This window comes from Salmo trutta, chromosome 17, assembly GCF_901001165.1.
Source record: "Salmo trutta chromosome 17, fSalTru1.1, whole genome shotgun sequence".
Lineage (NCBI taxonomy): Eukaryota > Metazoa > Chordata > Actinopteri > Salmoniformes > Salmonidae > Salmo > Salmo trutta.
This window is the reverse complement of record NC_042973.1, coordinates 55,654,844-55,681,066: the sequence shown is the minus strand read 5'-3', so window position 1 is coordinate 55,681,066 and position 26,223 is coordinate 55,654,844. Positions and strand designations below refer to the sequence as shown.

At 39.4% G+C, this 26,223-nt stretch overlaps 1 protein-coding gene across 1 annotated transcript; it reads left to right on the top strand.

The window, feature by feature from the left end:
- The first annotated feature begins 796 nt into the window (after positions 1-796).
- Positions 797-25,448, top strand: LOC115151384 (zinc finger protein 883-like). Its single transcript, XM_029695292.1, has 4 exons — positions 797-801; positions 7,380-7,411; positions 9,124-10,269; positions 24,841-25,448. The coding sequence occupies exons 1-4, from the start codon at positions 797-799 to the stop codon at positions 25,446-25,448; spliced, it is 1,791 nt and encodes a 596-aa protein (XP_029551152.1).
- The last annotated feature ends 775 nt before the right edge of the window (positions 25,449-26,223 follow it).

Genomic DNA, 26,223 nt, shown 5'->3' with positions numbered 1-26,223 from the left:
ATGTAACAGTCATCTCCCCCTCCTCCTCTTTCACTCCATAAACTGCATCCTCCTCTCCTTTTACTGTGATATCCTCATCTTCTTTCACTCTGAACGCGTCTTTTTCTTCTTTCACAGTAACGGCCTCACCCTCTACTTCTTGTTTTACTGTGATGTTCTCTTCTTTAGCAGGAGAGTAGCTCAGTGACCGCATGGTCGGAGATGTTAGCTAGCTAGGCTAATGCTAACTTAACCAGCCCGCTAGCTGACCAATAACAACAACACCGTAAATATGAAATTAAATCGGATAACTAACTAGACGACAGTAGTGGGTTTAAAACACAGTGGCTAATATACACTAAAGCGTCTAAAGAGCTTTATTGGTTCGGCTATTTTGTCTAGCGAGCTACCGAGGTGGCTGAATAACTGTTGTTGCTGTTGAAAGAAGCGTTCCGTCCACTAGATTATACGTCACACCAACAGCATTACCTTAAATTCCCAGACCGCCATCTGCTGACTGGAGTGGGTAACGCAGTTGAGTAAAATGTTTATTTTATTTTCTGACAAAAAGTTAAAGTGTAGGAAGCATTCGTTTTTACTCACCAGTGTAACAACACAGTGTGGTTAAAGACCTAGTAAGCTAGTTGTAGTCACGATATGGTTACCTATAAGTACAAACAGTTATGTTTTTGCATTATTACAAATGTATTAACTTATTTCGGGAAATCTTCTAAACTACCCACAATGCACTATTTCCCAACGTCATATGTATTATCAACTCTATGCTACCGAGTTTTTATGCCAGTGTAACGGTGTAATGAAGTTACATAAAAAAAATATGTATTTAACCTTTATTTAAACATGTCACAGTATCTAACGAAGGTGGCGCCCCTCCTCGGTCGGGCGGCGCTCGCCGGCCTATTAGCTGCCACCGATCGTTGTTTCTGTGTCTTTTGGTTTTGTCTGTCTATCCCGCACCTGTTTTGTGTTTGTCATTCGTGGGGGGTTATTTAGTGTGTATTTTCAGTTGGGGTTCTCGTGCGGGATTGTTTATTGTTACTCAGGACAGTTGTGATTGTATCCTGTTAGTATCCATTATTTTGCCGGGCTGTTTTTTTTCAGTGCGCTTATTTTGGGTGTTTTCCCCTGGCGGACTTCGCCACGCGCCCTGTGCCCTACGGCTATTGCATTTTTCTATTATTATTAAAACACAGTTGCTCCGGCCCTCTGTCTCCTGCTCCTGATTCCACATCTCCACTGGTCCTAGACAACCGTGACAAAACAGGCAAGCCAGCTAAGGACAAATTCTTATTTACAATGACGGCCAAACCCTAACCCAGACGATGCTGGGCTACTGTGCGTTGCCCTATGGGACTCCCAATCCCGGCCTGTTATGAAACAGCCTAGTTTTGAACCAGGCTCTGTAGTGACGCCTCTAGCACTGAGATGCAGGGCCTTAGACTGCTGCTCGTGTGTTTACATTACATTCAGTGATAAAGGTGTGGGATTCTGGGTAATCCACAGCAGATTTATGGAGAATTTGGAAATTGAGTGGTCCTGGGATAGAAATGTATAAAGTTGACATTAGATCATCAAATCCACCTTTTACATCATAAATTAGCAATTTATGTTTTAGTAACTTCTGTTGTTGGTTTGGCCTCTCTTTATATGTTATTTGCCGAATCTCAGTTTTCCATGTGGGTTTTATACTAAAGTTCAGTCTTTCAAGTTGGTAGCAAACTGGAAAATGCATCTTCTATAGGAGAGCTATTTATATCCTGATCATTCATCCACACTGCATCTTCTATAGGAGTGCTATTTATATCCTGATCATTCATCCACACTGCATCTTCTATAGGAGTGCTATTTATATCCTGATCATTCATCCACACTGCATCTTCTATGGGAGTGCTATTTATATCCTGATCATTCATCCTCACTGCATCTTCTATAGGAGTGCTATTTATATCCTGATCATTCATCCACACTGCATCTTCTATAGGAGTGCTATTTATATCCTGATCATTCATCCACACTGCATCTTCTATAGGAGTGCTATTTATATCCTGATCATTCATCCACACTGCATCTTCTATAGGAGTGCTATTTATATCCTGATCATTCATCCACACTGCATCTTCTATAGGAGTGCTATTTATATCCTGATCATTCATCCACACTGCATCTTCTATAGGAGTGCTATTTATATCCTGATCATTCATCCACACTGCATCTTCTATAGGAGTGCTATTTATATCCTGATCATTCATCCACACTGCATCTTCTATAGGAGTGCTATTTATATCCTGATCATTCATCCACACTGCATCTTCTATAGGAGTGCTATTTATATCCTGATCATTCATCCACACTGCATCTTCTATAGGAGTGCTATTTATATCCTGATCATTCATCCACACTGCATCTTCTATAGGAGTGCTATTTATATCCTGATCATTCATCCACACTGCATCTTCTATAGGAGTGCTATTTATATCCTGATCATTCATCCACACTGCATCTTCTATAGGAGTGCTATTTATATCCTGATCATTCATCCACACTGCATCTTCTATAGGAGTGCTATTTATATCCTGATCATTCATCCACACTGCATCTTCTATAGGAGTGCTATTTATATCCTGATCATTCATCCACACTGCATCTTCTATAGGAGTGCTATTTATATCCTGATCATTCATCCACACTGCATCTTCTTTAGGAGTGCTATTTATATCCTGATCATTCATCCTCACTGCATCTTCTATAGGAGTGCTATTTATATCCTGATCATTCATCCACACTGCATCTTCTATAGGAGTGCTATTTATATCCTGTCACTACAGATCATTCATCTGGGGCCTCCTTCCATTCTGGTTAGGCCAGTTTGCGCTGTTCTGTGAAGGGAGTAGTACACAGCATTGTACGAGATCTTCAGATTCTTGGCAGTTTCTCGCATGGAATAGCCTTCATTTCTCAGAAATAGAATAGACTAACAAGTTTCAGAAGAAAATGATTTGTTTCTGGCCATTTTGAGCCTGTAATCGAACTTACAAATGCTGATGCTCCAGATACTCAACTAGTCTAAAGAAGGCCAGTTTTATTGCTTCATTAATCAGAACAACAGTTTTCAGCTTTGCTAACATAATTGCAAAAGGGTTTTCTAATGATCAATTAGACTTTTAAAATGATGAACTTGGAGAATATTAAATATAGAATATATTTTGATTTGTTTAACACTTTTGTTGGTTACTACATGATTCCATATGAGTTATTTCATAGTTTTGATGTCTCCACTATTATTCTACAATGTAGACAATAGTTAAAATAAAGAAAAAACATTGAATTTGTAGGTGTGTCCAAACAATTGACCGGTACTGAATATACATTGTGGAGGAGAACTGATCTTAGATCTGTACAAAGGCATAACATCTACAGCAGGAACAACTGTCTGTGTTAAAAAGGCCCAGCTGGATTGAATTTAGCTATTTAAAATGACATATTTGAATGTCAAATGATTTGCTCTGTTTGTCAATACAAGACAGGGTCTGTGGAGGCTTGGCCTATTAGTGGTAGATTTGGGGGAGAATTTGAGTTGGAATAGTGATAGATTTTTGGAGGGACCCTTGTCACTACAGGCAATCAGTGAGCAGCGTCCCTTCCCCCACACCGTAGGCAGTTATGTTACTCACAACACTTCCCCTGCTTTCCTCAACAATGGAAAAGCCCACTGAGCTAAAGCCTTGACATTTTTTACAATTAGGAAATAATATGTAATGTTTTACTCGTACCTCAGCTGGCATTGTGAATGGTTAGGAAATAATATTTCATGTTTTACTCGTACCTCAGCCAACATTGTGAATGGTTAGGAAATAACATGTCATGTTTTACTCGTACCTCAGCCAGCATTGTGAATGGTTAGGAAATAATATTTCATGTTTTACTCGTACCTCAGCCAGCATTGTGAATGGTGAGGAAATAATATGTCATGTTTTTCTCGTACCTCAGCCAGCATTGTGAATTGTTAGGAAATAACATGTCATGTTTTACTCGTACCTCAGCCAGCATTGTGAATGGTTAGGAAATAATATGTCATGTTTTACTCGTACCTCAGCCAGCATTGTGAATTGTTAGGAAATAACATGTCATGTTTTACTCGTACCTCAGCCAGCATTGTGAATGGTTAGGAAATAATATGTCATGTTTTACTCGTACCTCAGCCAGCATTGTGAATTGTTAGGAAATAACATGTCATGTTTTACTCGTACCTCAGCCAGCATTGTGAATGGTTAGGAAATAATATGTCATGTTTTACTCGTACCTCAGCCAGCATTGTGAATGGTTAGGAAATAATATGTCATGTTTTTCTCGTACCTCAGCCAGCATTGTGAATTGTTAGGAAATAACATGTCATGTTTTACTCGTACCTCAGCCAGCATTGTGAATGGTTAGGAAATAATATGTCATGTTTTACTCGTACCTCAGCCAGCATTGTGAATTGTTAGGAAATAACATGTCATGTTTTACTCGTACCTCAGCCAGCATTGTGAATGGTTAGGAAATAATATGTCATGTTTTACTCGTACCTCAGCCAGCATTGTGAATGGTTAGGAAATAATATGTCATGTTTTACTCGTACCTCAGCCAGCATTGTGAATGGTTAGGAAATAATATGTCATGTTTTACTCGTACCTCAGCCAGCATTGTGAATGGTTAGGAAATAATATGTCATGTTTTACTCGTACCTCAGCCAGCATTGTGAATGGTTAGGAAATAATATGTCATGTTTACTCGTACCTCAGCCAGCATTGTGAATGGTTAGGAAATAATATGTCATGTTTTACTCGTACCTCAGCCAGCATTGTGAATGGTTAGGAAATAATATGTCATGTTTTACTCGTACCTCAGCCAGCATTGTGAATGGTTAGGAAATAATATGTCATATTTTACTCGTACCTCAGCCAGCATTGTGAATGGTTAGGAAATAATATGTCATGTTTTACTCGTACCTCAGCCAGCATTGTGAATGGTGTCTGATGCAGTGACATACTAGACCATGGCAGTAAATCTAATACTTAGGTGTTTTTAGTCAGGCATGAAAGGTCTGGGGTGGTTCTGTGGTTATAAGTTACTGACCTTGGAATACATTTCTGGCCATGCTGGCAGGGTCTGAATCAAACCCAATGTCCAGCTGGTACACTGACAGGGTCTGAATCAAACCCAATGTCCGCCTGGCACACTGACAGGGTCTGAATCAAACCCAATGTCCACTTGGTACACTGACAGGGTCTGAATCAAACCCAATGTCCACCTGGTACACTGACAGGGTCTGCATCAAACCCAATGTCCACCTGGTACACTGGCAGGGTCTTAATCAACCCAATGTCCACCAGGCACACTGGCAGGGTCTGAATCAAACCCAATGTCCACCTGGCACACTGGCAGGGTCTGAATCAAACCCAATGTCCACCTGGCACACTGGTAGGGTGTTAATCAAACCAATGTCCACCTGGTACTCTGACAGGGTCTGAATTAAACCCAATGTCCACCTGGTACACTGGCAGGGTCTTAATCAACCCAATGTCCACCTGGTACTCTGACAGGGTCTGAATCAACCCAATGTCCACCTGGTACACTGGCAGGGTCTGAATCAACCCAATGTCCACCTGGTACACTGACAGGGTCTGAATCAACCCAATGTTAAGGGGAGGGAAGATTGGTCAAGAGGGTGATGATTATTGTTGTTCTACTGCCTGATTGTTATGCAACAACACTGTTTACAAAAGCTTTGTTAAATCAGCACAACAGTTTTCAGCTGTACTAACATAATTGCAAAAGGGTTTTCTAATGATCAATTAGCCTTTTAAAATGATAAACTTGGATTAGCTAACACAACGTGGCATTGGAACACAGGAGTGATGGTTGCTGATAATGGGCCTCTGTACGCCTATGTAGATATTCCATAAAAAATCTGCCGTTTTCAGCTACAATAGTCATTTACAACATTAACAATGTCTACACTGTATTTCAGATCAATTTGATGTCATTTTAATGGACAAAAAATTTGACTTTCTTTCAAAAACAAGGACATTTCTAAGTGACCCCAAACATTTGTTACACCATGTAGGAGCATTATAGACCTAGTCTGTTCATTATATACATCTACATGATGTATTGTTACACCATGTAGGAGCAGTATAGACCTAGTCTGTTCATTATATACATCTACATGATGTATTGTTACACCATGTAGGAGCAGTATAGACCTAGTCTGTTCATTATATACATCTACATGGTGTATTGTTACACCATGTAGGAGCAGTATAGACCTAGTCTGTTCATTATATACATCTACATGATGTATTGTTACACCATGTAGGATCAGTATAGACCTAGTCTGTTCATTATATACATCTACATGATGTATTGTTACACCATGTAGGAGCAGTATAGACCTAGTCTGTTCATTATATACATCTACATGATGTATTGTTACACCATGTAGGAGCAGTATAGACCTAGTCTGTTCATTATATACATCTACATGATGTATTGTTACACCATGTAGGAGCAGTATAGACCTACAGTAGCTGGCTACTTATTTATATGTTGTTTGACTGAATGAAACTGCCTTAAATGTGCTGTAGAAAAAAAAATATTCTCACTAATCAATCACCACATTCCTGTCTTTGTATGTCTCAATATAATAGTATTATTTAATTAAATCCATGTAAAATAATCTTAGTCTGAAAATAAAATGTGATCCTCAACTGCGTTTCCCTCCAGTCAGCAGACGGCGATGTGCGTCTTTCAGGCGATGCTGCAGCGTGACGTATAATCTAGTGGACGGTTCTTCATAAACAGCTCGTCAACCACCTCGGTAGCTTGCTAGCCAACATAGCCGAAAGATTCAAGCTATTTATACGCTTTCGGTCTATAGTAGCTACTGTGTTTTAGACACACTTCTGTCGTATCTACTTGTTAACCTATTTAATATTACGTTATTGTTTATTAGTCAGCTATAGTAGCTGGCTGGTTAAGTTAGCATTAGCCTAGTCGCTAATGATAGCTAGCTAGCTAACATCCCCGAAAATGAGCTCCCTAAACTACTCCCCTCCTGTTAAAGAAGAGGAGGTCTGCTGGACGGAGAAAGAAGCTCTGGGGCTGAACATTGTCGTGAAAGAGGAGAAGGAAGAGGAGGATGTTACAGTAAAACAACAAGTAGAGGGTGAGTTTGTTACAGTGAAAGAAGAAGAGAAAGACGTTACAGTGAAAGAAGAGGAAGACGCGTTCAGAGTGAAAGAGGAGGAGGATGTTACAGTTAAACAAGAGGAAGAAGAGGAGGATGTAGTGTTTGGAGTGAAGAAGGAAGGAGAGATTACTGTCACATTGAAAGATGAAGATGAGGAGACAGGAGATCTGAGTAACACCAGTAAGTACCGCCTTCAATTAGTTTTTAACTTTGGATATTCGGAGTTGGCTCGTCAATACCTCTTCAACGGAGGGTCCTGGGATGATGACTGATATGTCTAGAATCAGACGACGTAGAGAACAAGCTACCCCTTGTTTTCTCCGTTCCGTTTCCAAAAAGTGACTTAACATACACTACCTTTCAAAAGGTTGGGGTCACTTAGACATTTCCTTGTTTTTGATAGAAAGCTATTTTTTGTTGTCCATTAAAATAACATCAAATTGATCATAAATACAGTGTAGATATTGTTAATGTTGTAAATGACTATTGTACCTGGAAACAGCTGATTTCTAATGGAATATCTACATAGACGTACAGAGGCCCATTATCAGCAACCATCACTCCTGTGTTCCAATGGCACGTTGTGTTAGCTAATCCAAGTTTATCATTTTAAAAGGCTAATTGATCATTACAAAACCCTTTTGCAATTATGTTAGCACAGCTGAAAACTGTTGTGCTGATTTAAAGAAGCAATAAAACTGGCCTTCTTTAGACTAGTTGAGTATTTGGAGCATCAGCATTTGTGGGTTCGATTACAGGCTGAAAATAGCCAGAAACAAAACTTTCTTCTGGAACTCATCAGTCTATTCTTGTTCTGGGAAATGAAGGCTATTCCATGTGAGAAATTGCCAAGAAACTGTAGATCTCATACAACGCTATGTACTACTCCCTTCACAGAACAGCGCAAACTGGCTCTAACCAGAATAGAAAGAGGAGTGGGAGGCCCTGGTGCACAACTGAGCAAGAGGACAAGTATATTAGTGTCTAGTTTGAGAAACAGACGCCTCACAAGTCCTCAACTAGCAGCTTCATTAAATAGTACCCGCAAAACACCAGTCTCAATGTCAACAGTGAAGAGGCGACTCCAGGATGCTGGCCTTCTAGGCAGAGTTGCAAAGAATAACCATATCTCAGACTGGCCTATAAAAATAAAAGTTGTGTTCCTATATCAGACCACACTAACACCAGTGTTCCTATATCAGACCACACTAACACCAGTGTTCCTAAATCAGACCACACTAGCACCAGTGTTCCTAAATCAGACCACACTAGCACCAGTGTTCCTAAATCAGACCACACTAGCACCAGTGTTCCTAAATCAGACCACACTAGCACCAGTGTTCCTAAATCAGACAACACTAGCACCAGTGTTCGTTGTTGCCTCAGTTTGCCACTTCGGCTTGTTGTTATTTCATTCTGTTATTTTCTTCTTGTCCCATCGGCCATGGTCATAGGAGCTTATATTAATTAATATTAATGAATCTCCTCTGTTGCAAACCAAATGCTAGGCTAGAATCATGGGGTAATAATGTCTAGATAATTCTTTCTAGTGGACATTAGTTTATAAATTGCCTGGCAGGGCTGTGGGACAGTGGAGATTAGTTTATGAATTGCCTGGCTGGGCTGTGGGACAGTGGTGATTAGTTTATAAATTGCCTGGTTGAGCTGTGGGACAGTGGATGTGTAGGAATGATTCAAATAGAACTGTTAACAGCCATTACCCGGGTAGTATTGTGAATAACTAACAGCTATTAACCAATCAGCATCCAGGATCCAAATGTTGTGTTATAATGAAATATCTAGTCTGAATTAAACCTCAATAGGAAGACTGTTTTATCATATGGTTTCATTCAGGTCTCTGTTTAACTAAATACTTTGTTTGTCTTTGGCAGGAGAGAGACTAGACTTTCCCTTTGACAGACGGAAGAGTCCTTCAGGGGAACCAGACCCAGAGACTCCCAAACCAGTGACACGACATCACTGCTCCCTGTGTGGAAGGAGTTTTACCAAGTTAGGGAACCTAAAAGAGCATGAGAAAAAACACACAGGAGAAAAGCCTTTCCAATGCTCCCAGTGTGGAAAGAGATTTTCACGAACTCATGAACTAATATTACATGAAAGGACACACACAGGGGAAAAACCACACTATTGCTCCCAGTGTGGAAAGAGTTTTGCGCAGTTAGGGAACCTAAAAAAACACAAGAGAGTACACTCTGGAGAGAAGCCTTACCCCTGTTCCCATTGTGGAAAATATTTTAGGCTGTCAGAACACTTAAAATCACATGAGAGGACACACACAGGGGAAAAAACACACACTTGCTCCCAGTGTGGAAAGAGTTTTTCCCATTTAGGGAACCTAAAAAAACATAAGAGAATACACACTGGAGAGAAACCTTACCCCTGTTCCCATTGTGGAAAGAATTTTAGGTTATTACAAAACTTAAAATCACATGAGAGGACACACACAGGGGAAAAACCACACAATTGCATCCAGTGTGGAAAGAGTTTTTCCCATTTAGGGAACCTGAACAAACATAAGAAAATACACTCTGGAGAGAAGCCTTACCCCTGTTCTCGTTGTGGAAAGAATTTTACATTGTCAGAAAGCTTAAAATCACATGAGAGGACACACACAGGGGAAAAACCACACAATTGCTCCCAGTGTGGAAAGAGTTTTTCCCATTCAGCGACCCTGAATCAACATAAGAGAATACACTCTCGAGAGAAGCCTTACCGCTGTTCCCAATGTGGAAAGAATTTTGCATTGTCAGATAACCTGAAGGAGCATGAGAAGACACACACAGGAGAAAAGCCTTACCAATGCTCCCAGTGTGGAAAGACATTTTCAAGAACACCGGACCTTAAGAAGCATGAACGGACACACACAGGAGAAAATCCTTACCACTGCTCCCAGTGTGGAAAGAGTTTTACTGACTTAGATAGCCTGAACATACATAAGATAATACACTCTAAAGAGAAACCGTACCATTGTTACCAGTGTGGAAAGAGTTTTACTAAGCTAGGGAACCTGAAAAGGCATGTGGACATACACACACAGGGGAGGATAAGCTCCCAGTTTGGAAAGAGTTTTAGTTAGGGAACCTAATTGTGGAAAGACATTTTCCCCGGACAGAGGACCTGAAATCACGTGACAGAATAGACAGGCTGTGTTCTGACTTATGTTTGACTGTTGTTTTATGGCACATTAAATCATATTGTTTATATGAAATTTAACTCAAAAATAGGCCTCTACTTTTGTTTTAGTTTTTAACTCTGGAGACATGATCATGTCTAAAATGTGATTCGTTGAATACAAGTATGAACCCTTATTATTCCGCAGTGTGCTGATTGTAAAAATGATTTGATTAATGCAACATTATCTGAATAAAACTCTATATAACTATGTTAGTCACTAGTGGACATTCATTATATACATCTACATCTATGTACTTATAGAAACTAGTTATTCTGAATGGATGGCTGGAAGGTACATAACACAACGTATCAGGAGGGGTCTTCTGATTGGGTGAATGGATGTCAGGACAGGTCTTCTGATTGGGTGAATGGATGTCAGGAGAGGTCTTTTGATTGGGTGAATGGATGTCAGGACAAGTCTTCTGATTGGGTGAATGGATGTCAGGACAAGTCTTCTGATTGGGTGAATGGATGTCAGGAGAGGTCTTCTGATTGGGTGAATGGATGTCAGGAGAGGTCTTCTGATTGGGTGAATGGATGTCAGGACAGGTCTTCTGATTGGGTGAATGGATGTCAGGACAGGTCTGGATGGTAGATAACACAACATGTCAGTCAGAACATGACTAGAGGCCTTCTGATTGGGTGAATGGATGGCTGGATGGTAGATAACACAACGTATCAGTCAGAACATCACTAGAGGTCTTCTGATTGGGTGAATGGATGGCTGGATGGTAGATAACACAACATGTCAGTCAGAACATCACTAGAGGTCTTCTGATTGGGTGAATGGATGGCTGGATGGTAGATAACACAACATGTCAGTCAGAACATCACTAGAGGTCTCCTGATTGGGTGAATGGATGGCTGGATGGTAGATAACACAACGTATCAGTCAGAACATCAGGAGAGGTCTTCTGATTGGGTGAATGGATGGCTGGATGGTAGATAACACAACGTATCAGTCAGAACATCACTAGAGGTCTTCTGATTGGGTGAATGGATGGCTGGATGATAGATAACACAACATGTCAGTCAGAACATCAGGAGAGGTCTTCTGATTGGGTGAATGGATGGCTGGATGGTAGATAGCACAACGTATCAGTCAGAACATCAGGAGAGGTCTTCTGATTGGGTGAATGGATGGCTGGATGGTAGATAACACAACGTATCAGTCAGAACATCACTAGAGGTCTTCTGATTGGGTGAATGGATGGCTGGATGGTAGATAACACAACGTATCAGTCAGAACATCACTAGAGGTCTTCTGATTGGGTGAATGGATGGCTGGATGGTAGATAACACAACGTATCAGTCAGAACATCAGGAGAGGTCTTGTGAATGGATGGCTGGATGGTAGATAACACAACGTATCAGTCAGAACATCACTAGAGGTCTTCTGATTGGGTGAATGGATGGCTGGATGGTAGATAACACAACATGTCAGTCAGAACATCACTAGAGGTCTTCTGATTGGGTGAATGGATGGCTGGATGGTAGATGACACAACATATCAGTCAGAACATCACTAGAGGTCTCCTGATTGGGTGAATGGATGGCTGGATGGTAGATAACACAACATGTCAGTCAGAACATCACTAGAGGTCTTCTGATTGGGTGAATGGATGGCTGGATGGTAGATAACACAACGTATCAGTCAGAACATCAGGAGAGGTCTTCTGATTGGGTGAATGGATGGCTGGATGGTAGATAACACAACGTATCAGTCAGAACATCAGGAGAGGTCTTCTGATTGGGTGAATGGATGGCTGGATGGTAGATAACACAACGTATCAGTCAGAACATCACTAGAGGTCTTCTGATTGGGTGAATGGATGGCTGGATGGTAGATAACACAACATGTCAGTCAGAACATCAGGAGAGGTCTTCTGATTGGGTGAATGGATGGCTGGATGGTAGATAACACAACATGTCAGTCAGAACATCACTAAAGGTCTTCTGATTGGGTGAATGGATGGCTGGATGGTAGATGACACAACATGTCAGTCAGAACATCACTAGAGGTCTTCTGATTGGGTGAATGGATGGCTGGATGGTAGATAGCACAACATATCAGTCAGAACATCAGGAGAGGTCTCCTGATTGGGTGAATGGATGGCTGGATGGTAGATAACACAACATGTCAGTCAGAACATCACTAGAGGTCTCCTGATTGGGTGAATGGATGGCTGGATGGTAGATGACACAACATGTCAGTCAGAACATCACTAGAGGTCTTCTGATTGGGTGAATGGATGGCTGGATGGTAGATAACACAACATGTCAGTCAGAACATCACTAGAGGTCTTCTGATTGGGTGAATGGATGGCTGGATGGTAGATAACACAACATGTCAGTCAGAACATCAGGAGAGGTCTTCTGATTGGGTGAATGGATGGCTGGATGGTAGATGACACAACGTATCAGTCAGAACATCAGGAGAGGTCTTCTGATTGGGTGAATGGATGGCTGGATGGTAGATAACACAACGTATCAGTCAGAACATCAGGAGAGGTCTTCTGATTGGGTGAATGGATGGCTGGATGGTAGATAACACAACATGTCAGTCAGAACATCACTAGAGGTCTTCTGATTGGGTGAATGGATGGCTGGATGGTAGATAACACAACATGTCAGTCAGAACATCACTAGAGGTCTTCTGATTGGGTGAATGGATGGCTGGATGGTAGATAACACAACGTATCAGTCAGAACATCACTAGAGGTCTTCTGATTGGGTGAATGGATGGCTGGATGGTAGATAACACAACATGTCAGTCAGAACATCACTAGAGGTCTTCTGATTGGGTGAATGGATGGCTGGATGGTAGATAACACAACGTATCAGTCAGAACATCACTAGAGGTCTTCTGATTGGAGGGTTTTGAGAGCCTTTAACCTTTTTATTTAAATTAGTTTGCTTCTTTAGTCTTTTTAGTTTTCAATAGGCTTTGGCTATTACAGCGAACACCTGGTAAAGAGGAGGTTACCATCTCTGATCCACCTCAGTAGTACTGTAGTGTCCATCTTTCTGGTAAAGAGGAGGTTACCATCTCTGATCCACCTCAGTAGTACTGTAGTGTCCATCTTTCTGGTAAAGAGGAGGTTACCATCTCTGATCACCTCAGTAGTACTGTAGTGTCCACCTATCTGGTAAAGAGGAGGTTACCATCTCTGATCCACCTCAGTAGTGCTGTAGTGTCCATCTATCTGGTAAAGAGGAGGTTACCATCTCTGATCCACCTCAGTAGTACTGTAGTGTCCATCTTTCTGGTAAAGAGGAGGTTACCATCTCTGATCACCTCAGTAGTACTGTAGTGTCCACCTATCTGGTAAAGAGGAGGTTACCATCTCTGATCTCCTCAGTAGTACTGTAGTGTCCATCTTTCTGGTAAAGAGGAGGTTACCATCTCTGATCACCTCAGTAGTACTGTAGTGTCCACCTATCTGGTAAAGAGGAGGTTACCATCTCTGATCCACCTCAGTAGTACTGTAGTGTCCATCTTTCTGGTAAAGAGGAGGTTACCATCTCTGATCACCTCAGTAGTACTGTAGTGTCCATCTTTCTGGTAAAGAGGAGGTTACCATCTCTGATCACCTCAGTAGTACTGTAGTGTTCATCTTTCTGGTAAAGAGGAGGTTACCATCTCTGATCACCTCAGTAGTACTGTAGTGTCCATCTTTCTGGTAAAGAGGAGGTTACCATCTCTGATCACCTCAGTAGTACTGTAGTGTCCATCTATCTGGTAAAGAGGAGGTTACCATCTCTGATCACCTCAGTAGTACTGTAGTGTCCATCTTTCTGGTAAAGAGGAGGTTACCATCTCTGATCCACCTCAGTAGTACTGTAGTGTCCATCTTTCTGGTAAAGAGGAGGTTACCATCTCTGATCACCTCAGTAGTACTGTAGTGTCCACCTATCTGGTAAAGAGGAGGTTACCATCTCTGATCACCTCAGTAGTACTGTAGTGTCCACCTATCTGGTAAAGAGGAGGTTACCATCTCTGATCCACCTCAGTAGTACTGTAGTGTCCATCTTTCTGGTAAAGAGGAGGTTACCATCTCTGATCACCTCAGTAGTACTGTAGTGTCCATCTTTCTGGTAAAGAGGAGGTTACCATCTCTGATCACCTCAGTAGTACTGTAGTGTCCACCTATCTGGTAAAGAGGAGGTGGGGTTTGCACATTGTAGTCCATTCCATTTGTCCTTAAGTGAAATCGCCACCCATCCGGGGCACCTGGCCATGCCAAACAAACTAGCCCAATATTTCTGCCTCATGGACATAGCAGGTTAGGAGAATTAATGTAGCAGTTTAGGAGACTGAGGTTAAGGTTAGGAAAGGGGTTAGCTAAATTGCTCTCTTAACCTGCTATGAAAAGTCACTTCCGGTCGCAACTGTACTCCCATCTAGTCACAACCGAGAATCAGGAACTGACTTCCTGAAACAAATACCAAAAGAGAGTTTTGGGGTGGAGTTTTCCTTTAACTATCCTACCACTGTGGTTCGTCTGTGAGCTGATCAACCAATAGTTTGAGCTGCCTGACCCCTGTGATATTCTGTTCACTAGGAGAGTCAGTATGTATATAGACTACTGCTGCTATGACCCTGTGATATTATGTTCACTAGGAGAGTCAGCGTGTATATAGACTACTGCTGCTATGACCCTGTGATATTCTGTTCACTAGAAGAGTCAGTATGTATATAGACTACTGCTGCTATGACCCTGTGATATTCTGCTCACTAGGAGAGTCAGTATGTATATAGACTACTGCTGCTATGACCCTGTGATATTCTGTTCACTAGGAGAGTCAGTATGTATATAGACTACTGCTGCTATGACCCTGTGATATTCTGTTCACTAGGAGAGTCAGTATGTATATAGACTACTGCTGCTATGACCCTGTGATATTCTGCTCACTAGGAGAGTCAGTATGTATATAGACTAATGCTGCTATGACCCTGTGATATTCTGTTCACTAGGAGAGTCAGTATGTATATAGACTACTGCTGCTATGACCCTGTGATATTCTGTTCACTAGGAGAGTCAGTATGTATATAGACTACTGCTGCTATGACCCTGTGATATTCTGTTCACTAGGAGAGTCAGTATGTATATAGACTACTGCTGCTATGACCCTGTGATATTCTGTTCACTAGGAGAGTCAGTATGTATATAGACTACTGCTGCTATGACCCTGTGATATTATGTTCACTAGGAGAGTCAGTATGTATATAGACTACTGCTGCTATGACACTGTGATATTCTGTTCACTAGGAGAGTCAGTATGTACATAGACTACTGCTGCTATGACCCTGTGATATTCTGTTCACTAGGAGAGTCAGTATGTATATAGACTACTGCTGCTATGACCCTGTGATATTATGTTCACTAGGAGAGTCAGTATGTATATAGACTAGTGCTGCTATGACACTGTGATATTCTGTTCACTAGGAGAGTCAGTATGTATATAGACTACTGCTGCTATGACCCTGTGATATTCTGTTCACTAGGAGAGTCAGTATGTATATAGACTACTGCTGCTATGACCCTGTGATATTCTGTTCACTAGGAGAGTCAGTATGTATATAGACTACTGCTGCTATGACCCTGTGATATTCTGTTCACTAGGAGAGTCAGTATGTATATAGACTACTGCTGCTATGACCCTGTGATATTCTGTTCACTAGGAGAGTCAGTGTGTATATAGACTACTGCTGCTATGACCCTGTGATATTCTGTTCACTAGGAGAGTCAGCGTGTATATAGACTACTGCTGCTATGACCCTGTGATATTCTGTTCACTAGGAGAGTCAGTGTGTATATAGACTACTGCTGCTATGACCCTGTGATATTCTGTTCACTAGGAGAGTCAGTATGTATATAGACTACTGCTGCTATGACCCTGTGATATTCTGTTCACTAGGAGAGTCAGCGTGTATATAGACTACTGCTGCTATGACCCTGTGATATTCTGTTCACTAGGAGAGACAGCGTGTATATAGACTACTGCTGCTATGACCCTGTGATATTCTGTTCACTAGGAGAGTCAGTATGTATATAGACTACTGCTGCTATGACCCTGTGATATTCTGTTCACTAGGAGAGTCAGTGTGTATATAGACTACTGCTGCTATGACCCAGTTTATTCCTCCTCTCCATCAGGCCTTTTGTTTTGTCTCCGGAGTCCGGAGACTCTGCTTAGCATTTTGGAGATGATTTACTTTTTGTCTAACAAGGGGAACCCCGTACCCCCGTGAAACCCCTTAATTCAAGGATGTAGAACTTGTGTTCAGTGCCTTTTTGTATGCAGTCTGTTGATATACCAGGGCCTGGGGATGCAGTTAGGTTTGTATGAGGATAATTCAACCAGTGTGCGACCAGTGGGTTTCTTTAAATGAATGAATATGAAACTACCTTAAATACAGATGTGAAGGACAGTATGTTTTAAATTCTCACTTAAAATATGCACTGCTCTATTTGAACGTCTCAATATAATATTATTATTTAATGAAAGGAATGAAAATACATTTGTCTGCAAATGAAAATTAAAAAAAACGTATCATAACTGCGTTTCCCTCCAGTCAGCAGACGGCGATGTGCGTGTTTCAGGTGGCGCTGCCAGCGTGACGTATAATCTAGTGGACGGAACGGATCAACAACAACGAGTCAGCCACCTTGGTAGCCAACAGCCGAAACATTTAGACTTTTTCTGTGCATATTTGTCTCTGTATTTTAAATATACTTCTGACGTCTAGTTAATTGCCCCCATTTAAATGTTATAGGTACATTGTTAGTCAACTAGCTGGCTTGATAAGTTAGCCTAGCACTAAACTAGTCGCTCATGCTAACTAGCTAGCTAACATCCCCGACCATGAGCTCACTGATGTATTCCTCGCCTGCTAAAGAAGAGGTCTGTTGGACGGAGAAAGAAGCTCTGGGGCTGAACATTGTCGTGAAAGAGGAGAAGGAAGAGGAGGATGTCACAGTAAAACAAGAAGTAGAGGGTGAGGCTGTTACAGTGAAAGAAGAAGAGAAAGACGTTTCAGTGAAAGAAGAGGAAGACGCGTTCAGAGTGAAAGAGGAGGAGGATGCAGTTCTTGGAGTGAAAGAGGAGGAGAAAGAAGGAGAAAGAAGGAGAGATAACGGTCATATTGACAGAGGAGTCAGGAGATCTGATTACCACCAGTAAGTACTGTCTTAAAAACGGACTGTAACTGTCCAAAGGTTTTGAACGAATGTGTTGTTTTAAAGCAGCATGCTACTGAAATTCTATACTTGAAAATGTTGTTCTGTACTATAGAAATTCATGTTATAATATAATGTTAAAGCTACATTTTAAAATGGGAGATTAAAGCCTTGAATGCTGATTGGCTGACAGCTGTGGTATATCAGGCCATATACCATGGGTATGTCATGTATTTTTACTGTTCTGATTACGTTGGTAACCAGTTTATAATTGCAATAAGCCACCTCGGGTTTGTGATATATGGCCAATATACCATGGCTAAGTTCTGTATCCGGGCACTCTGTGTTGAGTCTTGCGTAAAGAACAGTCTTTAACCATGCTATATTGGCCATATACCACACTTCCTTGGGTCTTATTGCTTAACCCTGACATGTGTATACCATCACAGTCCCCCCCACCACAAAATCACAACTTAATTGTCTCACAGAATGGCAAACATGTTATAAATTAAATTTTTGACGTGTGTCCATTGTAGGCCTTGCGTAGAGTGTGTATACCCGCAAAAAGCAGATTTCTAAATAATGTTGGAGAAATACATAAAATAAGTGTCACGTCCTGACCATAGTAACTGGTTATTTTCTATGGTAGAGTAGGTCAGGGCGTGACAGGGGGTGTTTTGTGTTTTTCTATGTTTTCTATTGCTATGTGTTAGTTCTAGGTTTTCTATTTCTATGTTGTTGTTTTTGGGTTGATCTCCAATTGGAGGCAGCTGGTCCTCGTTGCCTCTGATTGGAGATCATATTTAAGTAGGGGTTTTTCTTCCTGGGTTTTTGTGGGCAGTTGCATTCTGTTTAGTCTCTGTACCTGACAGAACTGTAAGTTGATCATTTCCTTTTGTTATTTTGTCATTAGTGTTTTGAGTAAATAAATATAATAATGAACACTCAACACGCTGCGTTTTGGTCCCCTCTATACGACGCCCGTTACAATAAGAAGCATTATTGAAATGAAATGGACACGTGTTATGGGGAGACTGAACATATTAGCAAAAGGACAAGCATTTGGGGAGACTGAACATATTAGCAAAAGGACAAGCGTTTTGGGGAGACTGAACATAATAGCAAAAGGACAGTTTGTAAGTCTTCAAAATAACAATTTTGAAGGAAAGGTGTGGCTAAACAAAAATATATAATTTAGAGAAGATAGTAATGTCCATTATTACTTTAGAGATGAAGTGGGACACCAACAGAACGTTATTAACAATGGATCAACTGCAGCCTTTAACACTGACTGGAATAGTAATATATATTATTATAGAGCTCTGATCAACCTATAAACATGACATTATCTATTATTATAGAGCTCTGATCAGCCTATAAACATGATCTATTATTATAGAGCTCTGCTCAGCCTATAAACATGACATTATCTATTATTATAGAGCTCTGATCAGCCTGTAAACATGACATTATCTATTATTATAGAGCTCTGCTCAGCCTATTAACATGATCTATTATTATAGAGCTCTGCTCAGCCTATAAACATGACATTATGTATTGTTAAAGAGCTCTCATGAGAGCATGATCATAATACTGTAGTCTTCTGTCTTTATTATAGAGCTCTGATGTAATCAAACCTATTGTTTTGATGGATTTCTTCTCATTAATCTCTTAACAGATTAATGGTAAAAAAAACACTACTCAGACAACAACAAGGGAACAGAGTGTCCCATGGGATGCGCTGTAATAAGCATTCAAAGTCTAAGGCCTTTTCTCAATTAGAGTTGCTCACCTCCTCCATCCTTTCTGGCCTTCTCTTGAAAAAGGTCAAAGGTAATCGAAGAGAGGCAAACTTGATGAAAATGTGCTTGTATAAAATGAGACTCTCCTCTAATCTCGCTTCGGAAAATTACGTTTCCACGGTGGAATCCCAAAATAAATGCATAGTGATAAAAATAAATGCTAGTTGGATCAATCTACTATTATATATACTATACTACTATATTCCTACTAGTATATATACTATACTACTATATTCCTACAGTTATATATATACTATACTACTATATTCCTACTATTATATATACTATACTACTATTATATATACTATACTACTATTATATATACTATACTACTATATTCCTACTAGTATATATACTATACTACTATATTCCTACAGTTATATATATACTATACTACTATATTCCTACTATTATATATACTATACTACTATTATATATACTATACTATACTATATTCCTACTATTGTATATACTATACTACTATATTCCTACTATTATATATACTATACTACTATATTCCTACTATTATATATACTATACTATACTACTATATTCCTACTGTTATATATACTATACTACTATATTCCTACTGTTATATATACTATACTACTATATTCCTACTATTATATATACTATACTACTATATTCCTACTATTATATATACTATACTACTATATTCCTACTATTATATATACTATACTACTATATTCCTACTATTATATATACTATACTACTATATTCCTACTGTTATATATACTATACTATACTACTATATTCCTACTATTATATATACTATACTATACTACTATATTCATACTATTATCTATACTATACTACTATATTCCTACTATTATATATACTATACTACTATATTCCTACTATTATATATACTATACTACTATATTGTTACTGTTATATATACTATACTACTATATTCCTACTGTTATATAGACTATACTACTATATTCCTACTATTATATATACTATACTACTATATTCCTACTATTATATATAGTATACTATACTACTATATTCCGACTGTTATATATACTATACTATACTACTATATTCCTACTATTATATATACTATACTACTATATTCTTACTATTATCTATACTATACTACTATATTCCTACTATTATATATACTATACTACTATATTCCTACTATTATATATACTATACTATACTACTATTATATATACTATACTATCCTACTATATTCCTACTATTATATATACTATACTATGCTTTCCTACTATATTCCTACTATTATATATACTATACTACTATATTCCTACTGTTTTATATACTATACTATATTCCTACTATTATATATACTATACTATACTACTATTATATATACTATACTATCCTACTATATTCCTACTATTATATATATTATACTACTATATTCCTACTATTATATATACTATACTATGCTATCCTACTATATTCCTACTATTATATATATTATACTACTATATTCCTACTATTATATATACTATACTATACTATCCTACTATATTCCTACTATTATATATATTGTACTACTATATTCCTACTATTATATATATTATACTACTATATTCCTGCTATTATATATACTATACTATGCTATCCTACTATATTCCTACTATTATATATACTATACTACTATATTTCTACTATTATATAACCTATACTACTATATTCCTACTTTATATATACTATACTACTATATTCCTACTTTATATATACTATACTATACTACTATATTCCTACTATTATATAACCTATACTACTATATTCCTACTTTATATATACTATACTACTATATTCCTACTTTATATATACTATACTACTATATTCCTACTATTATATAACCTATACTACTATATTCCTACTTTATATATACTATACTATACTACTATTATATATACTATACTACTATATTTCTACTATTATATAACCTATACAACTATATTCCTACTTTATATATACTATACTATAGTCCTACTATTATATATATTATACTACTATATTCCTACTATTATATATATTATACTACTATATTCCTGCTATTATATATACTATACTATGCTATCCTACTATATTCCTACTATTATATAACCTATACTACTATATTTCTACTATTATATAACCTATACTACTATATTCCTACTTTATATATACTATACTACTATTATATATACTATACTACTATATTTCTACTATTATATAACCTATACTACTATATTCCTACTTTATATATACTATACTATAGTCCTACTATTCGGTGCCTTTTGGACCTCATCACTTTTGGAAGAAAGTGGTCCTCATGAGAGCCAGTTTTCATCATAGCGCTTGATGGTTTTTGCAACTGCACTTGAAGAAACATTCAAAGTTCTTGACATTTTCTGCATTAACTGACCTTCATGTCTTATTTGAGCTGTTCTTTCCATAATAATGACTTAGCCCTATTTGGTAAAAGACCATCTTCTGTATACCACCCCTACCTTTTCACAACACAACTGATTGGCTCAAATGCATAAAGAAGGAAAGAAATTCCACAAATTAACTTTTGACAAGGCACACCTGTTAATTTAAATGTATTCCAGGTGACTACCTCATGAAGCTGGTTGAGAGAATGCCAAGAGTGTGCAAAGCTGTCATCAAGGCAAAGGGTGGCTACTTTGAAGAATATCAAATATAACATATTTTGATTTGTTTAACCCTTTTTTAGTTACAACATGATTCCATATGTTATTTCATAGTTTTGATGTCTTCAATATTATTCTACAATGTAGAAAGTAGTCAAAATAAAGAAAAACCCTTGAAAAACCCTTTTGACTGGTACTGAATATATACTGAATATATACTGCTCAAAAAAATAAAGGGAACACTTAAACAACACAATGTAACTCCAAGTCAATCACACTTCTGTGAAATCAAACTGTCCACTTAGGAAGCAACACTGATTGACAATAAATTTCACATGCTGTTGTGCAAATGGAATAGACAACAGGTGGAAATTATAGGCAATTAGCAAGACACCCCCAATAAAGGAGTGGTTCTGCAGGTGGTAAGCACAGACCACTTCTCAGTTCCTATGCTTCCTGGCTGATGTTTTGGTCACTTTTGAATGCTGGCGGTGCTTTCACTCTAGTGGAAGCATGAGACAGAGTCTACAACACACACAAGTGGCTCAGGTAGTGCAGCTCATCCAGGATGGCACATCAATGCGTGCTGTGGCAAGAAGGTTTGCTGTGTCTGTCAGCGTAGTGTCCAGAGCATGGAGGCTCTACCAGGAGACAGGCCAGTACATCAGGAGATGTGGAGGAGGCCGTAGGAGGGCAACAACCCAGCAGCAGGACCGCTACCTCCGCCTTTGTGCAAGGAGGAGCAGGAGGAGCACTGCCAGAGCCCTGCAAAATGACCTCCAGCAGGCCACAAATGTGCATGTGTCTGCTCAAACGGTCAGAAACAGACTCCATGAGGGTGGTATGAGGGCCCGACGTCCACAGGTGGGGGTTGTGCTTACATCCCAACACCGTGCAGGACATTTGGCATTTGCCAGAGAACACCAAGATTGGCAAATTCGCCACTGGCGCCTTGTGCTCTTCACAGATGAAAGCAGGTTCACACTGAGCACGTGACAGACGTGACAGAGTCTGGAGACGCCGTGGAGAACGTTCTGCTGCCTGCAACATCCTCCAGCATGACCGGTTTGGCGGTGGGTCAGTCATGGTGTGGGGTGGCATTTCTTTGGGGGGCCGCACAGCCCTCCATGTGCTCGCCAGAGGTAGCCTGACTGCCATTAGTTACCGAGATGAGATCCTCAGACCCCTTGTGAGACCATATGCTGGTGCGGTTGGCCCTGGGTTCCTCCTAATGCAAGACAATGCTAGACCTCACGTGGCTGGAGTGTGTCAGCAGTTCCTGCAAGAGGAAGACATTGATGCTATGGACTGGCTCGCCCATTCCCCAGACCTGAATCCAATTGAGCACATCTGGGACATCATGTCTCGCTCCATCCACCAACGCCACGTTGCACCACAGACTGTCCAGGAGTTGGCGGATGCTTTAGTCCAGGTGTTGTAGGGAGGTCATACAGGCACGTGGAGGCCACACACACTACTGAGCCTCATTTTGACTTGTTTTAAGGACATTACATCAAAGTTGGATCAGCCTGTAGTGTGGTTTTCCACTTTAATTTTGAGTGTGACTCCAAATCCAGACCTCCATGGTTTGATGAATTGGATTTCCATTGATTATTTTTGTGTGATTTTGTTGTCAGCACATTCAACTATGTAAAGAAAAAAGTATTTAATAAGATTATTTCATTTATTCAGATCTAGGATGTGTTATTTTAGTGTTCCCTTTATTTTGTTGAGCAGTGTATTTTCATTGTGAGAAAAAAGCTATTGGTTTTCTACCCAAAGTTGGAAAGAAATTGTTGTGAGCCATTTAATAAACACAGCAAAATTGATTTAAAAAAACCGTGTGGCAATAGCAGGAACAGCGGCATCTAGTGGGGAAAACGGGGTACTTTCACACTTATTTATGGGGCAAAATGCAAGCGACTTATAAATGATCTGAACAGGAGAAAAAACACCACCAAATTCACTGTGACTACATTGTATTAATTATATATTATATAATAATAATAATGAATAAATAACACTCCTAGCCACAGCTACAACTTGTCAAACATAGAGAAGGGAGACTGTATACTGGCCATTGGCTTTTACTTTACTCAATGGAGTGGGTAAAGGAGGAGTTAACTGGTGGTTGAACTCATTTCTTTACAACAGAAAATAGAATTCTGGGGTATCTGGATATCATAAGGTGAATGCACCAATTTGTAAGTCGCTTTGGATAAGAGCGTCTGCTAAATGACGTAAATGTAAAAATCATCTGTACATCTATCACTCCAGTGTTAATTTGTTAAATTGTAATTACTTCTCTACTATGGCCTATTTATTGCCTTACCTCCTCATGCCATTTGCACACACTGTATATAGATTTTTCTATTGTGTTATTGACTGTACGTTTGTTTATCCCACGTGTAACTCTGTGTTGTTGTTTTTGTTGCACTGCTTTGCTTTATCTTGGCCAGGTCGCAGTTGAAAATGAGAACTTGTTCTCAACTATCTGGTAAAATAAATAAAAATGAAATTAAAGAAATCTTAACTTTATTGACAAATTGTGTGCGCATCGCCCTCGTGCCGCAATTTGATTAAACACAGAAAGGGGCCTATATTGGAGACCAAAAGTCATCTGGCACACTGCTTAGAGTTTCGGCATCACCTTTTACCTCAAATAAACATTGGATTTCTGTTGTTGTGGGCCTTTAACCATCTGTCTGACTTTGTCATTAACACAGGAGAGAGACGGGACTATCGTGGATCCTCTGGTTTTGTTCGATCTGACCAGCTAACATTACACCAGAGAACACACACAGGAGAGAAATCTTATATCTGTGTTCAATGTGGGAAGAGTTTTGTTCGTTCTGGCCAGCTGACAATACACCAGAGAACACACACAGGAGAGAAACCTTATAGCTGTGGTCAATGTGGGAAGAGTTTTGGTCAATCTGGAGATCTGACAGTGCATCAGAGAAGACACACAGGAGAGAAACCTTATAGCTGTGGTCAATGTGGGAAGAGTTATTGTCAATCTGGAGATCTGACAGTGCACCAGAGAACACACACAGGAGAGAAACCCTTTATCTGTGCTCAATGTGGGAAGAGTTTTGTTCGATCTGGCCAGCTGACAAAACACCAGAGAACACACACAGGAGAGAAACCTTATAGCTGTGGTCAATGTGGGAAGAGTTTTGCTGCATCTAGCACACTGACTGTACACCAGAGAACACACACAGGAGAGAAACCTTATATCTGTGATCAATGTGGGAAGAGTTTTGTTCGATCTGACAAGCTAACATTACACCAGAGAACACACACAGGAGAGAAATATTATAGCTGTGATCAATGTGGGAAGACTTTTATTCGATCTGGCCAGCTGACAAGACACCAGAGAACACACACATGAGAGAAACCTCATAGCTGTGACCAGAGATAATCTGATAAAAGATCTCTGGTTAAATATCAGAAAATACATAAAGGAGCTGTTTCATGATATCAATGAGTTAATGTCACAATGTAGAATGTTTTAACATTGTACTAGGAGTATTTTAATAATGTCACAATGTAGAATGTTTGCTCCCTGTTCTATTGATTTCAACATGATATGGATATTAGCCTCAGGGGGAAAATCCAGGCTCTGAATTGAAAGAGTTACTATTTATGTGATTTAACAAAAAGTGATTAACTCAATAAGAGCTGTGTTACACTTACCATGCAACACTTCAAAATGTAGCTAGCTGTTTCCTACAAATTGTCCTCTAACCAGTGATGTACACATTATTCCCAGATTCCGTGTGGTTTTTGAGCTGTTAGTTTTAACAGGATGTGCAACCTCATCTCCCTCCTCTCGCTCAAATGATTTTAGCATGATATTGATGAGTGATGACAAATAAGTGTTCCTTTGTTCAGCGACCCCTAAATTTAAATGCATCACTCCGAAATGTAGCTGACTGTCTTCTGCAGGTTGTCCTCTAACCAGTGAGGTAACAGATATCTCCCATTTCCATGTGTTTTTTAGTTGTGTTAGTTTCAACATCACGTACAACCTGATTTCCCCCCTAATCGATATCAGTGATTTATTGCTACTTGTCAAAACAGCAGCGTTTCTGGTGCTTGTGCAGTTTATAAAGTGCTTGTTTTAAAAACTCCAAGTAATATGATTATTGTGGAAGAGGAGAATG

What these genes read in the sequence shown, in the direction of transcription:
- LOC115151384 (XM_029695292.1), top strand. An exon ending in AGGAGATCTGAGTAACACCA is followed by an intron (nt 7,412 to 9,123) that starts GTAAGTACCGCC and finishes TGTCTTTGGCAG; the next exon opens with GAGAGAGACTAGACTTTCCC. An exon ending in GCTAGGGAACCTGAAAAGGC is followed by an intron (nt 10,270 to 24,840) that starts ATGTGGACATAC and finishes AGCTAACATTAC; the next exon opens with ACCAGAGAACACACACAGGA.